The sequence below is a fragment of the Eleginops maclovinus genome, chromosome 3 (genome assembly GCF_036324505.1).
Source record: "Eleginops maclovinus isolate JMC-PN-2008 ecotype Puerto Natales chromosome 3, JC_Emac_rtc_rv5, whole genome shotgun sequence".
NCBI classification, from domain to species: Eukaryota; Metazoa; Chordata; class Actinopteri; order Perciformes; family Eleginopidae; genus Eleginops; species Eleginops maclovinus.
Window position 1 is genome coordinate 2,997,220 of NC_086351.1, and position 14,947 is coordinate 3,012,166.

Consider the following 14,947-nt stretch of genomic DNA (forward strand, 5'->3'; position numbering starts at 1 on the left):
CTCTGAGCGGAGGAAACCATATGAAAATAGTCAAATGGGACAGGTTGATGTTAAATAGCTTGGTGTCTTTGTAAAGGAGAACTGTAGACCTACTAAACTTGAATCCCATACAAGGGATTTAAATCAGCAAACTACTTCTGAGGTTTGAGACAATTCACCATATGTGTGTGAACAGCGCCACCTGCAGGACATCATGGGATTGACAGGTTGAATAACAGGAAGTGAAGCACAGCAGACCGGAGTAACCGCAGCAACATTTTTATTCAAAAAAAGCATATGTTCAGGAATCAAAGATGCATATACTTACATGTGTAAATAAGTTTCAAATACACAGTCGGAAAACAATGTGCTTCAGTAGCTGCAATGTCCTTATGCACATCGCCTGCAGGGATGTGATTGGTTACTCATAAATCTCCCTCTCTTTTCAGGGGGATTCCTGATTTTGGTGTGTGTGTGTGTTTGGGGGGGGGGGTCACATCCCTTTGTCTAAAAGTTTCTGAAGCTTAAAATGGAAGACAGCTCCCTCACCTACATCACCACATCCCAACGGGTTCACGATCGATGAAAGAAAACAACTGCGGCAGCACTTACTCCATCGACACAACGAGAGATTAACTTCCTATATATTCCTTTATTCTCCCACACGACTCACACTGCGGCTGCCCTCACGCTTCAGAGGAGCTTTATGTTACACATGGGTCCATTTGTTGGCAGCATGTCGGTGGATCGTATCCGACAGGCTGGGGCTGTCTCTGATAAAAGTGTATCTGAATGTTTCAGGTGATACCTCATGTAGAGCGGTACCTGCTGGCAGAGGGAGGGGGGGGTAGGGGGAGAGCGGGGGGGGGGGGGGGGGGGGGGGGGTGTCTGCCTAGTTGGCCGCTTGGGGTCGTCCGTCGGGGATGAGGGAGGTGAAGAAGGTGCTGATGAAGGACCAGGCGGTGGTGAGGAAGGGAGGCTCGGGGGGAGCAGCAGCGGCCTGGTCCTCTGCGCCTCCTCCCCCCTCCTCCCCGCTGTCCTCGTCCTCCAGCCCCTCGTCCATCAGACGCTCCTAAGACAGACAATAGGGAGATGTACTTTAAAACCGTTACTTACCTGTATATCATTTTATCCTTGTGTGGATCTGTTTTTCTTTCTCTATCTGTTGCTGCTTAAACTCCTGAATTTCCCCACGGGGATTCATAAAGGTACATCGTTAAGGAGCTCGAGGGACATTCTCCAACTCACCATTTCCTGTATGTCTTGGTGTCTCTCTGCTTCCTCTCGAGGTGGAGCTGCTTCTCCTCCTCCTCCTCCTGCTCCTCCGAGGTTCTGCTGATCCGGCCTGAAAGGAAACCAACCAGCCTGATGCCTGGAGGAGACACACAAACATGAGGAAACTCTTAGACTTCCTCTCATCTTTCAAACCCCTTCCAGACATGGACATTTTTTAAGTTGCTTTCAGAAAGAAAAACCACTAACTTTGGCCGTAAACACGTACTGACTACAGACTGAATATATAGACACATTTCCATACATATATTTGTAACTCTTTTATACCTCGGGGTATACCTTGTGGGTATTTTGATCTTTCTGTCTGTAAACACTTTACTGATTTTTGAAATGTAAAAGTATTCCCCTGTAAAGCGCGTCCGACTCACAGGTAGACGAGCAGCATGGCGCCCACCACCATGACGAAGCGGCTGAAGGACGAGTAGAAGTAGACGATGCTGAGCAGCACGCCGGCGCGGGACACCGTGTACAGCCAGTCTAGCCAATCGCGGTTCAGCTCGTCGTCGTTCATCACCGCGCCGCCCTGCGCGTTCATCTGGATGTTGGGGTTGGCCGGCTGGTTCTCGGGTAGCGGGTTAGGGGCAGGGTTGGGTCCCAGCGGCGGCGGCGGCTGAACGGCCTCGTTTGGCTGGGCCGGCTGATGGGGTGAGGAGGAGGGGGAGGAGGGAGGGGGGGTGCTGGGAGGTTGGGAGGCGGCTACTGCTGCTTGACTGGAGAGAAGATGGGAAGAGGAGACAAGTAGTTAGAAGATTTAGTATTTAAATAAGAAGAGGATAAAGATGGATCCAGGTCTCACACTAAGCTCTCACTATTATTGATAATTGTGATTTAGTAGTGATAAGAGAAAGGTTCAAAATCAGCCGGATGAGTTTATGAACAGCTGTGATCATAAACAAATACATTCCCTCCACTCACTATTGCATGTAGTAGTGGCGTGCGTACATCTGCTGCCACCAGAGCATCTGCATGGGCATGTACATGGGGTGGGGGGGCATGTTGGCGGGGAGGTCGCCCTGTAACGGGACCTGCGTTCCATCAGGCCTGGGGAGGAATGGTATGTTGGTTATTAAATGTGGTTTGCACTCCTGATTACCCTCAGAGGTTTTGAAGCAATGAAACATTTCTTTTGCATTTAAGACTTTAAATAAAAGCTTAGGTATATAATTAGGAGATCAACATATGACATCATACCCTCTTAATGTAAACCAAATAAGGTTTGAATTTAAGATAAACACTATTGTTTATACTGTGGTGTCAAGAGACTTGCTCACCACTGAGGGACTCCAGCGGGGCTCTGAGGGTTGTACTGGGGGACGCCCCCGCGATACCTCAGGCCGTCGTAACTTCCTGGGGCAGAAGAAGAAGAGGAGGAAGAGGCGGGCTGATTGGCAGGGGAGGCAGAGCCGGCACTGTCTGAACTCTGGAGAAAAGAAATGTAACAACCATTAGAAACTGGGACGGGCACATTGCTGCGAGTTTAAATAACCAACACAAAGAAAATACAATGTGTTATACAGGTGTGTTCAAATAAACATGAGGCATGGTTCACAAGGTAGTGGGACAGCAAACAACATCTTAATAGGGTCGGTATCAGACAGGCAGTGTCTTGAGATTTTGATACATCCCTACGAATGTTTCAGGTAAAAAATGTCAAGTTTTGCCCGCCGTCTATTTCTTCTCAAATGGAGAGACAGGACTCTACTTGTGTAATGACACACTTACAATTGGAAGAGGTGAGAAATCGTAGCCAGGGTTGTGTGAAATCATACTAAAAGTTAAGGCAGCCTTTCCTTTTTTAATAACAAAGTCCCCTGTTGCGTCGGGAATAATAGTCATGTCTTAAATCTGCTGAGTCAGCCCTCCGCCACATCATAGACTTATTACATTAATGCACACACTGTTAACGATATCTTGTTTTTCATTGTAATACCGTCAGTACACATCCCTGCATTATGCACATTGTAAATGCACACTTTTTAATCCAATTGGAATTTCATTTCTACAGGTACAGCCATATTCCAAAGTAAATATTGCTATATTTTCATTACAGTGATCTTATAACAGTTTTCCATCACAGTCCCAATTTCATTTTTTTGTATGTATATGTATGCACCATGACACCAACTCAAATTCCTCGTATGTGTTAACCTACTTCGCAATAAACCTGATTCTGATGATGGGCACACGCCGACAGTAACAGGGAGCAGCGCCCCTGTTACCCAGGTTTGGACCAAACCCTGGATATATTATTATTTATAGTAGTATAAATGTATTGCTATTGATGTACGTACGCTGCTTGTTTGTATCTACACATCTGCTTTTGCATCTGCTCAGCATATTTTGGAATATAGGGTTTATCTGAGTTCAATATCCGCTAACACAACACAGACATAAATCAACATGGTCCACCAGCTTTCATAGATGTTTGTCTGAGGAGCCTCGACTGTCACACACATTGTTTGAGCCCTATAAGATAGGTAAATACAGAGTGGTGTGTGTCGGTGTGTGTGTGTGTGTGTGTGTTTGTGTCGGTGTACTAACGCTGGAGTCAGGAGCAGAAGAGTTGGCCATGGAGGGGCTACGGGGTGAGGGCGAGGCGGGGGGGCTGTGAGAGGCACACACCAGGTGCATCATGTGGTATTCATCCTGCTGCAGATCGACAGGGTCAGGGCACGAGAGGAGGATTGGGAGGAAGAAGAGGAGGAGGAGGAAGAGGAGGGGCAAGAAGGATCAGAGATAAAGGGTTAGTATGGAAATCAGTCCAGAATCAGACACCATGCTCCTCTGTTGGTCAAACACATCAGACCAGCTTCTGGTTCCCAAGCAGACGGTTTCATTTCCCCACAGACACGACATGTGACACTCAAATGCCATTTTGATGCTATTCTGGCAAACATAACTTTTTAAATGATATATTTTGGGCGGTTGGATTGAAGCTATTTGCGGGTGTGTGGGAAAATATTACATTTTATTTATTAGCTCAATTCAATTCAAAACAATTCTTGATTTCTAATCTATTTTGGATTTATTTTAAAGTTATTATTATTTTTCAATTGTCAGTAATGTGGATGATTTTTGTGTTGTGTCGTAAATGGTAAACTGAGGTTGGCAGTCTTTTTACTTCTTAAATTTCCTACTTCCTAATTTCAAAACTAAATAGCAAAAAAACAACTGTTAGCTGCTTGCCACAACTTCCATATGGTGTGTAGGATTAACGTATACGAGTAACACTACCTACACTCTTCTGGACAAAGAAATGTTTAAAAAATCTTGGATAATCTTGTTTCTTACATACATATATTTTTCCCCATCCCTAATTTAATGTGACTTTACAGACAAAAACATGACTTTTCAGGAGGAGAAATCAGCAGGTAAAATCGCCATGACAATAACCGTTAGCTGCAGTAGAAGAAAACATTTACAGAGATTATCTAAAATCTTTTTCAGATAAGGGCAAATATATTGGGGTGAGTTGCAAAACGAGTTAATTGATTTCTCTCCATGCAAAAGGTTGCATCCATAAGTCCATCCATCAGATCTCCTGCAGCTCTTACCTTTCTGAGCACGTCTTTGAGCTGCAGGTGGTCTTGCAGGAGTCTCCCTGAGTAGACCAGCCGCTGATCTTTGGACAGCTGCAACACAAACGGCATGAAGGTTGAGATTAAGAAATAAAACTGTCCATGATACAACCACAGAGAACAATGCATCTAGGTCACTGGCTGGCCCTTCTATCATTTCCGCATAACAATCTTTTCTGTGCAGTGTAACCAGAGACGGGTGTTTTTGTCCTGTAGAAAAAGAGCCTGAGAGTAAATCTGGGCCTCAAAGATAAAACCTCAAATACAACAAATGTTCAAAGTGTTTCCAAAGTTAAAATAAACCCTAACTTGTAGTAAAACCCTGCTCTGTGCTCTGCAGATAATGTCCATCATTTCATGAGAAGCAGGACAAAATCCTGTGCCGATGAATATCATGTTATGAGATCATAAGATCAGAACCACTTCAACGCGGTGGAGGTGAGGTTAAAACACTGACGGAGAGCAGAAACATCAGCCTTTGGATACAAAAGCATTTATTCTCTAAGGATTCTGTTGTGTGAGGGGGAGACATTGGTCCTGTGTGAACGTTATAACATGAGGACACATTTGATTAGATTAGCTGTGCAAGAGATTAGATTTCAAATTGGACAAAAGCAAGGCCAGTTTACACAATCATAATCTCTGTGCTTCACGAGGCATTGTGCTGCATGTCAGTTTACAAGGACACTTTCCCACGACAGCAAAACAATACAAATAAATGTTGATTGTGTGTGTGTGTGTGCGTTGCAGCTCTTTGGAGGCGGTTGGAGCCGAGGAGGCCAATCACTGGACTCACCAGGACCTACTAAATAGGACTGAACGATTTTGGAAAATAATCTAACTGCGATTTTTTTCCCTCAATATTGCAATTGCGATTTAATATGCGATTATTTTTTCAAGGTCCTCTTCTCGTGTATTTTTCAACAAACACAAGCAATAAATCAACAGTGATTACAATCGTGAACCTCGTGAGGTAGCAACAGTAGCGAGGCACGTTCTGCACAATACCTGACGTTGCGCAGCATCTTCCTTTTTAAAGCCAAAATAATTCCACACAACTGACGTGCCTCCCCTCTTTGGTACCAAACTTCCAGCCGTGCACAGGTTCAAGCGCAGCGTTGACTTCTTTCCCTGCCTGCTCGGCTTCGCTCGCAAGTCATGTGACCAGATCAGGTGACCAGTCAAATCGCAGCCTTTGCGGTTGGAAAATCTCGTTTTGTCATATCGCGATATTATCGCAAATGCAATTAATCGTTCAGCCCTACTACTAAAGCCCAGCTGCCCAGAGTCACAACCGATCACTCTCCCCTGGATCCCCGTCCCTTTGCCCAGCCTGAATTTGTTACTTTGATGTTAATAAATGTGAGGTTGTCTTTCCTAAATGCTGTGTGTGTCTCCCACGTTTGTTGCAGCCTGCGAGCCGGTCGTCAAATCATTAAAAAGCTTCTTTCTTCTTTGCAGCACGATGTGATTATTTTTACACAAACACACTTGGGGTTCAAACTGACATTTTAACACACACCTTATAAAAAGGTGGGTTTTTCCAGTCTGAGAGACAGAAAGTGAATAAGGAGCTGCAAGCCAAATGGCCGCCATACAGACGATATGTCACTTTCTTTGTTTTAAAGATTCTGCAGGAGGTTTAACTGTTTGAATGTATTTAAAAAGGTGTAGAAACCTACTGTAACCCCAAAGTGTGCATTGGATAAACACTAACCTAAAGAGGAGATTCATTTTTAAATAATCTGTGAGCAGGGGGACCAACAAACTAACACAGTCCTCACTGAGAATAAACACAGCAGCATTGTGTATTGCTGATTGCTTGGAATCTTCTGAGCGTACCTGAAGAGGATTATGAGGCAGGACTGGTTTGAAAAGTGTTTTTCCTCACAGTAAAACAGTTGAGTTTAGAGCTGAAATGGTTTGTAAATCGACAGAAGATTAGCCGCATGCTAACATTTTCAAGACTCATATTTCTGGGTTCTGGCCTCCAAAATGTGAGAATTTTAGTCCAACATTACTGTAACTAAAATATCTGTTGGTTTTGGACAGTTGAACAGAAGGCAAAACAGACATTTGAAGAACTTTAACTCCAGGAAATGTCTTGGGCTGGTTTTAATGTTTAGGAGAATAGCCGTTTAATTAATTAATTGTGAAACTAAATGGATGGTTATTAGTCAGTAATGGGTATCCAGAATCAGCAAGCATAGGAAACTTGTTCTTAGTTATCCAATTACTTCAATCGCATACCACAGTGCCTTTGAATCTTCCAATTGGTTTATGAAAATATTTGAAGTGCATTTAGATTTATTGACCAAGAAAACGATATGAAAAGTGAATGCTTTCGCACTACGAATATTCTCCTGTTTTATCCATTTAAGATAAGGACAATAAGACTGAAGCTGCAGCCATTGCTAAGAATAAAAGTAGGTTATAAACGTGTGTGAACACTTTTTCATCCTAAGGAATCAATAATGTAATCAGTATTAATAAAATCATATTAAATCCCTTCCCTATTTGGTCAGAGGCAATCTAGTTTTATGTCCACCTAAACATCATCAATAAAATCATTTTAAGGGGTCACTCCGGGTACATAGGCCAAGTTAAACTGTTCTTAGGGGGTATTTAAAACAATAAGATAAGACGTAAGTAAAAATGGGCACTACAAAGTAGTACTAGAAAGACAACCACCAAGATGGAGCAAGAAGTATAACGAAGAAAAGCGGAGAACACGAGTGCTACTCACCGGCTTGCTGGGGTACACTTTGGTGATGTGACTCTTCAGCCTCTCCACGGTCCAGTTGAGGAAGCAGTTTATGGTCTGGTCTTCATACTTCTGGTTGGGGGCCTTGAGGACCAGGGTCACAGGACTATCAACTGCCCAGGAGTCCATGGCTCATATTACTAGCAGGCCGGGCTCTGAAGAACCTGAGCTTAGTGTTGCAACTCAGGACTGACCTGAGGAGGAAGGGACTTCAAATCCTCTCCATACTGGGCTCAGCTAAAACCCGCCTAAAACTTTCCCAGCGATAAGAGGGAGGGGGTTTCCATCTACAACATCTCCGTACCAGAAGTTGGTAGTTTCCAACTTAATTGATGGGAATTCTTCAGTTGTGAGTTCTTTGATTTCTGGTAAAGAAAAAGAGGAAGAGTCTGAGTCCCTGGGCTGTGAAGGAGGAATACACTCATTTGCAAATAACTTAAGAGGCTGTAGTTTGAATCAACACCTCTTTAAACTGAGTGCAAGTTTAATAAAAGCATAAATTATTGCAGGGTTGTTTCTATATAGAAAAAAACAACAATGTGTTTATCCCCAAAAATGTTAGTCTGTCTCTGGATACTTTCCAGCTCCCCAAACCTGTTTATGGCTATTTGCCTCAAAAACATGTCTTTTTAATGAAGACATGAAATTTAGTCAGTATTTTGCAGGCAAAAACCAGAGGTGGAAAAGTACTCAGATCTTGTACTTGAGTTAAAGTAGAAGTACAAAAGGTATTAGCATCAGTAAAGTACCTCCAAATTGTACTTACGTACAGTACTTGAGTAAATCTATTTAGTTACAACCTCGGGCAAAAACATTCACACATAACTGCTGCTAAAGTTAGGGTTTCATTTTGACTTCCTGACACCTGCCATGTTGCGTCAGCTTTACGGTTCACTGTCAAAACAATGTACTAACTATAAATCATCCCGAGGGAAGCTAGCTCGGGGATTACTATCTAAGTACACTGTTTACCAACAGTACTCTAGTGTCCACAAAACAACAAACACAGTCATCCCTAGCTTTAAAAGCCAAGTAGTGACTCCTCCTATGGTTTTTGACTCCTGCGAATGCAGGAGAAAGTGTTAGCTTGTTGGCTAACACGTTAGCTTAGCTGTTGCTAGGTAGAACATATGGTTGGCGTTGCTAACCGTTCGCCGCGGTGACAACACATTTAATGGTTTTAGTTTAACAGAAGGAAGATGGTTTATAAGTAACAGAAGATGTTTATTATCGTATCTGTTTCTTTTTTACCCTGGCTGTGTTACCGTCGTCTCTTCGTCCCAGTTCCCTTGTTGTTGTAATGTCGGGTGTGCAACCGGAAGTTGCGTCATCATCCTCACAACAGCTGATCAGGGAAAACAATCCAGAGGAAGAAGTAGATAAAAATGCTCTCACAAGTACAAGTCCTGGTTTAATGTATTGGCTGATTATATGCTTTATTATAAGCACATACCCGCGAAGTAGCTAGTGACTACATTTGACTACAGAATGTTTTCCAAATTGTAGCGGGATATGGGGTAACTGTACCATAGACTTATTTTAAAGAGAGAAAGGACCCAATAATATAACAGAGAAAAAACCTAAAGACACTGAAAAAAGGGGGGAAAGTACAATCTTCGTATAACACAAGCTAGAACCAGTGACTAGTTGTAGTTTTGTTTTGCTTTGCTTTGCTTTATTAAGATGGTACAATGTTTTCCTCACCAAAGAACGGCAGTAGAGTAAGGGCAAAGCATTTTGAACATACTTTAATGTATCCAGAAGTGTTTCAAAAAGCATGCTTAACTGTAGACAGTTCATTTTCATTTTTCCATTTACAGAATTTCAGGAAGCCTTCTAGCTACACTCCCAGTTCTCTCGTGGTCTAAAGTTTTTTGGTTACAGCTTCAGTTTACGGAGCACCTCCTTGGTCAGCTGTTTACTGTAGTGGTTGATCTTCCAGTGTCCAGGCATCCATCCCAGCAGAAAGCGATGAAAATCTGTCCAGGCATAAACAAACATTTCCCTCCATTCCATCTCCAGGGCAGCAAAGTCCACATCTTTTGTCACAGATTGTTTTAGTTCACTAAAATAATAGTCCAGCAGGCCTGGTACCCTCTTTTCACACTGCTTCTCTTCCATGCAGCTTCCTAAGAAATACACAACATCCTTCATCCCACAGCCTCCTCCTACATACTGAAAGTCTACCGCCGCCACGTCCCACCCACTCTGGGAGAAACAGAAATTGGCTAACTTGGCGTCTCCGTGAACGATTGTTTTGAAGCGACACTCGTTGAGGATCTTGTCGATGTCCCCCGCAGCTGCTTTCAACTCGGGATGGTCCATGGCCTCCAGCTCGTCGGGCCGGGTCTCCAGGTGCCAGTATGTGCCGACGGGCCACAGACCGTCTGGTTCCACCCCCAGGAAGAGAGCGTGGAAGTGGGCCAGCCAGCTGAGACAAGCCTTTATTTCTCTGTCCTTTACGCTGGTCCTAAATAGAAACATCTTTATTTATACAGCATCTTTATTCTGTTGTCATGTCTTACACTTCTCCATGCCATGTAAAGTACAGAATGTTGCATATTGGATGTTGAAGGGGAAAGGTGAAAAACAGGTTTGTTGTGAGTGATGAGAAATACTGAAACACATGTTGGTGTCAAAAGTGGCTAGAATGGTCGAATGATGATATTTGTCTATATTTTATGAGCTTATTACACTTTTTAAAATGCATCAAAATATACCTAAATTACCAAAAGTAACAGTACTTAATTTACAGTATAGCCAACATCATATGTTAAAATATTACATTTTTGTATTTTAATTATCAAAGCAATAATGTCAATGTTGCACTCTAAAGGTGGGGATTATTATTATTACTTGCTATAGTTCTGGGCAGCTTAACCTATAATAATAGTAAAAAGTTCAAAATTCCCTCAGATGTTTGCATTTTCATGCACCCAAAGCTTATTACACTTTTCAAAAGGCATGTCCTCTGTATTGTTTTTGGAAACCTGGGAGTTCTATTTTGATAAAATGAAGAACATGTGTGTTTGATTATATTTTCTAAAGAGTACCATGCTATGGAAGAATGTTGACCTATGATCTCATTATTTAATCATGGCTCTGCTGTTTATGTGGATTTATTTATAACGGATAATCTTTAAAAGATATATTTTTTCAGCACTTACAGAATGCTTAACTGCTTCTCATCTAGAACATTAGAAATGTAGAATGTGACGAGTTATACACTGCAGAGCTTCAGACCATCCACTATTTCATACAAACTCCCCCGTGTTCATACCTCCTCTGATCATACCCGGCCACATCCAGGTCTTCCAGAACGATCAGCATCTCGTCTCCATAGGATCGAGCAGCCAGGCAGGCGGGGGTCCTGCAACTCTGATTGGTGGAGTAGTTCTGGTACCAGTGAGTCTCCACCTGGTAGGATCTCACTTTACGTGTGTGTGAACGGTCTGTGTTCCAGCCGCCGGGATGCTCGGCGTCCTGTGGAAACTTGACGTGTTTGACGACCACGGACGGCCTCTCGCAGCCCTGCAGCTGCAGCCGCACGATCTCCCCGTACCCGCTCCACAGCGTCTGGATCTTTGTGCCCACACACAGGGAACAGGCACCGCAGGCCTGCAGGACCAGATCCTGGTGCTCCGGCTTCATCTCCACTCAGAGCTGAAGATGAAGCAGAGTGTGGGTTTAACATCTTTAAGCATGGGAGTACACAGTGATGCAAGATAACCGAAAGTGGCAGTGGTGAAAGGAGTCCTTTACTTAACTAAACATAGAAATAGTACAGTCTAAAAATCCCCCACTACAAATAAAAGTCCTGCATGGAGAACAGATTCACAGAAATATTATCAGGTAAATGTAATTCAAGTATCCAAAGAAAAAGTCCTCGTTATGCAGAAGGGCTCTTGTCAATTTTACTAAAGAATGATATATTATCCTACAATTGTCACAAATTCATCTAAGGGCCTTTCTAGTTTGTCAATGTGGAGAAAATGTCAGATACTTTGTAAACTACAGGGATTAGTAGTACTTACATTGCTGTTCTACCCAGCAACATATAAAAGGAGTTACATTTAAACAACCACGTCTACAGCAGTGAAATGCAACAGTAATATGGAATAAAAAACAACAATAACTGACAGGGTTTTACTGCATCATCAGGACCTTCAGACTCCATCTAATAATTAAATAATATTACTTAGGTAAGGTTTTGAATTGAGGATTTTTACTTGGTGGTAAAGTAAGAGTGTACTTCACAAAATAAGATATACTTAAGGGATCCCAAATTAAGAGATTCTTTCATCCCAGCAGCATCTTATTACAAGGAATTGCACATCATTTAAAATAAACATAAACTCTGAACATTTCAAAATAGTAAATTTAAAAAAATTAAACAGTAAAATATATAAAAGTTGACCCTGGAAGAAATTAGCTATCCGTAGACTGTTTGACAACTCAACACTAAGAAAGGCCAAATTCCAGAATTTAAAAGTAGGATATTCTTTACATAAAGTGTGCAAGAATGGTATTTTAAACTGAATATAAATACAAAATATACAGAATGAAGAAAAGGCCAGTTAACAGCAGAGGTGATTTGTTATTTGCTGATACTTATAACCAAGTAAAGAATCTAAATGCTTCTTCCCAGAGGTCTAAAGTAACTAAGTGCATTAACTTAAGTACAACTTTGAGGTACTTGTACTTTACTTGAGTATTTCCATTTTATGATACTTTGTACTTCTACTCCACTACAATTCAGAGGTAAATCGTGTACTTTTAGGATGGTAAATATAATCAGCCCTTAAATCAGACTGTAGTTCACCTGAGTAAATCCAGCAGCTACCCTGCAGTATACAAAGCCATTCAAACTAGCTGCACCTTTACCAGCTCTGAGAACACTTTAATGATCAATCATTATAAAACATATCAGAGATATTATTCTGAAATGGACCAATCAGACAATGACTACTTTTACTGTCGCTACTTTAAGTACATTTAGAGGAGAGTACTTTCTACTTTCACTGGAGGAACATTTAGAATACTTTCAGTGTGACAGAGTATTCCTACACTCTGGTACTTCTACTTTACTCAAGTACAAGACCTGAGTACTTCTACTTTACTCAAGTACAAGACCTGAGTACTTCTACTTTACTCAAGAACAAGACCTGAGTACTTCTACTTTTACTCAAGCACAAGATCTGAGTACTTCTACTTTACTCAAGTACAAGACCTGAGTACTTCTACTTTTACTCAAGCACAAGATCTGAGTACTTCTACTTTTACTCAAGCACAAGATCTGAGTACTTCTCCTTTAATCAAGCACACGATCTGAGTACTTCTACTTTTACTCAAGCACAAGATCTGAGTACTTCTACTTTTACTCAAGCACACGATCTGAGTACTTCTACTTTTACTCAAGCACACGATCTGAGTACTTCTACTTTTACTCAAGCACACGATCTGAGTACTTCTACTTTTACTCAAGCACACGATCTGAGTACTTCTACTTTTACTCAAGTACAAGACCTGAGTACTTCTACTTTTACTCAAGCACAAGATCTGAGTACTTCTACTTTTACTCAAGCACAAGATCTGAGTACTTCTCCTTTAATCAAGCACACGATCTCAATTCTTCTCTACACATCTGGAGGACTGTTGGTGTCACTGTGTTATAGTGAGTCACTTACCTCATTCACAAATGATCAAGCTTGTTCATCCGAATAAAGCACACATCGTTCTGTTTCCCTCTCAAACATTCTGTGTTACTGTCTCAGATATAAACACTGCAGAAAGAGAATGAAATAAGCTTCTCTTAACCCTCAGCTTCATGTCAGGTAGCAGGAAGTGTTTTCTGCAGCCGTCTGTGTGAGGTTTACAGCTGCAGACACACAATGAAGTACGCTTAATGAACACCACTGCGACCTGCTGGACCGGAGGGCAACAACAGCAATACTTTGTCCCTCTTGATCCTGAATTCGTCCCGATGGTAACAAACAAAGTCTGCAGGGCTGGGACACTTTGAAGTAAAAGGGACAGGTGCATGTTGGGCTGACAAACACTGTCAGTGAGTAAATATAGATTAGCCTGTTTAATTTATATGCTCAGCAAGAGCAGCTGGAAGAGACACATTACACCTTTACCTTGGAAATCTTAGTCAAATCTGAACACAATGATGACACTCATTTATTTAAATTAGCATTTTCCAAGGATATGATCAGTAATGTACGCTGTGAACAAGTGTGCGTAAATATGATGAAATGATTCAGAAAGGAAGACGATCCAAGCAAGTCCAGAATTTCCCTGAGAATTGATTAATGAGGAGGAAGGGACTTCAAATCTGAGTACTTCTACTTTTACTCAAGTACAACATCTGAGTACTTCTACTTTTACTCAAGTACAAGATCTGAGTACTTCTACTTTTACTCAAGTACAAGATCTGAGTACTTCTACTTTTATTCAAGTACAAGATCTGAGTACATTTACTTTCACTCGAAGTAAAAGTAGAAGTCCCATCTTTAAGTGTCAGGTTTTTTAAATGGATGCAAATCATTATTTGCGAAAGCACCTCTACCGGTCAAAGGTTTGTTGTAATACTTTTTTTTAATGGCCAAAAATAAAAGAGGAAGAATAATTATGGCACTTTAGCAGTTTAAAGAGCAGTTTGTCCTAATACACAGTATGTCAAATGCAACTTGCTAAAAAAACATGGAAGTCCTGTTACATTTGGTTGCATGAAATAGTGCATGGTCTGGGAACCCACCATCTTCAGTGCTACAGAGAAAACGTCACATTGACTGAAAACCTGAGACAACAGAGCTCTACATCTGTGGCAATGCCATGACAAAGAAGTGTGTTCCCAGTTGTGTGCATTCTGCATGATAGGGCAGTTGAAATAGGCCACATACAGAAAATAAAAAGTATGAGGCCTACTTACGCACCCATATTACCTTATTAGTACTATGTTATTCCGTCAAGAAGGATCTTCCAGTTCCCTTATTTTTAAACTTTAATTGAGATTGAAGTTCAAGATTTGAACGACATACATTGGTGCATAATATTTCATCTATGTATGAACTAACATACTAAGGCAATTCAAACAATGGGCATGTCAAATTAAATACAGTTATTTTTTAATGATTTTCCTGAATTTGTTGCACACAAATCTTATTGTGGGCTTTGTTTAATTTCTTTATTTTTTAGTTTCCTTCTCAGATCAAGCAGGAGCTGGCGACGAAGGGTGTGAATGCTACGGATTTACAGTGGGAATCTTTTGTAAAACGCAAAACTAATCAAATTGAATATTAACAATGACTGCGTGCATCTAACATGTGTC

At 41.5% G+C, this 14,947-nt stretch overlaps 2 protein-coding genes across 3 annotated transcripts; both read right to left on the reverse strand.

The window, feature by feature from the left end:
• Window positions 1–242: 242 nt before the first annotated feature.
• On the reverse strand, window positions 243–8,993 carry herpud2 (HERPUD family member 2). 2 transcript variants are annotated; one of them, XM_063879428.1, is made up of 9 exons: window positions 8,866–8,993; window positions 7,597–7,979; window positions 4,827–4,904; window positions 3,814–3,921; window positions 2,544–2,692; window positions 2,188–2,313; window positions 1,641–1,982; window positions 1,228–1,351; window positions 243–1,051 (listed from the first exon to the last, which is right to left on the reverse strand). In XM_063879428.1, exons 2-9 carry the CDS (start codon window positions 7,741–7,743, stop codon window positions 872–874), a joined length of 1,254 nt encoding a protein of 417 aa, XP_063735498.1. In that variant the 5' UTR covers window positions 7,744–7,979; window positions 8,866–8,993; the 3' UTR covers window positions 243–871. The 2 variants fall into 2 exon arrangements, with proteins under 2 accessions (XP_063735498.1, XP_063735499.1); XM_063879429.1 differs by having other exon boundaries at window positions 8,880–8,926.
• Window positions 8,994–9,261: 268 nt separating this feature from the next.
• pkdc (protein kinase-like domain containing) lies at window positions 9,262–13,490 on the reverse strand. The gene is made up of 3 exons (XM_063879430.1): window positions 13,302–13,490; window positions 10,895–11,277; window positions 9,262–10,084 (listed from the first exon to the last, which is right to left on the reverse strand). Exons 2-3 carry the CDS (start codon window positions 11,263–11,265, stop codon window positions 9,493–9,495), a joined length of 963 nt encoding a protein of 320 aa, XP_063735500.1. The 5' UTR covers window positions 11,266–11,277; window positions 13,302–13,490; the 3' UTR covers window positions 9,262–9,492.
• Window positions 13,491–14,947: the final 1,457 nt, after the last annotated feature.

Coding starts and splice junctions, on each gene's coding strand:
- herpud2 (XM_063879428.1), bottom strand. CDS start 7,743: ATGGACTCCTGGGCAGTTGATAGTCCTGTGACCCTGGTCCTCAAGGCC. Junction 4,905..7,596: donor AAGTGTACCCCAGCAAGCCG/GTGAGTAGCACT, acceptor TTTGTGTTGCAG/CTGTCCAAAGATCAGCGGCT. Junction 1,352..1,640: donor GCCATGCTGCTCGTCTACCT/GTGAGTCGGACG, acceptor TGTCTCCTCCAG/GCATCAGGCTGGTTGGTTTC.
- pkdc (XM_063879430.1), bottom strand. CDS start 11,265: ATGAAGCCGGAGCACCAGGATCTGGTCCTGCAGGCCTGCGGTGCCTGT. Junction 10,085..10,894: donor GCCGGGTATGATCAGAGGAG/GTATGAACACGG, acceptor GTTTCTATTTAG/GACCAGCGTAAAGGACAGAG.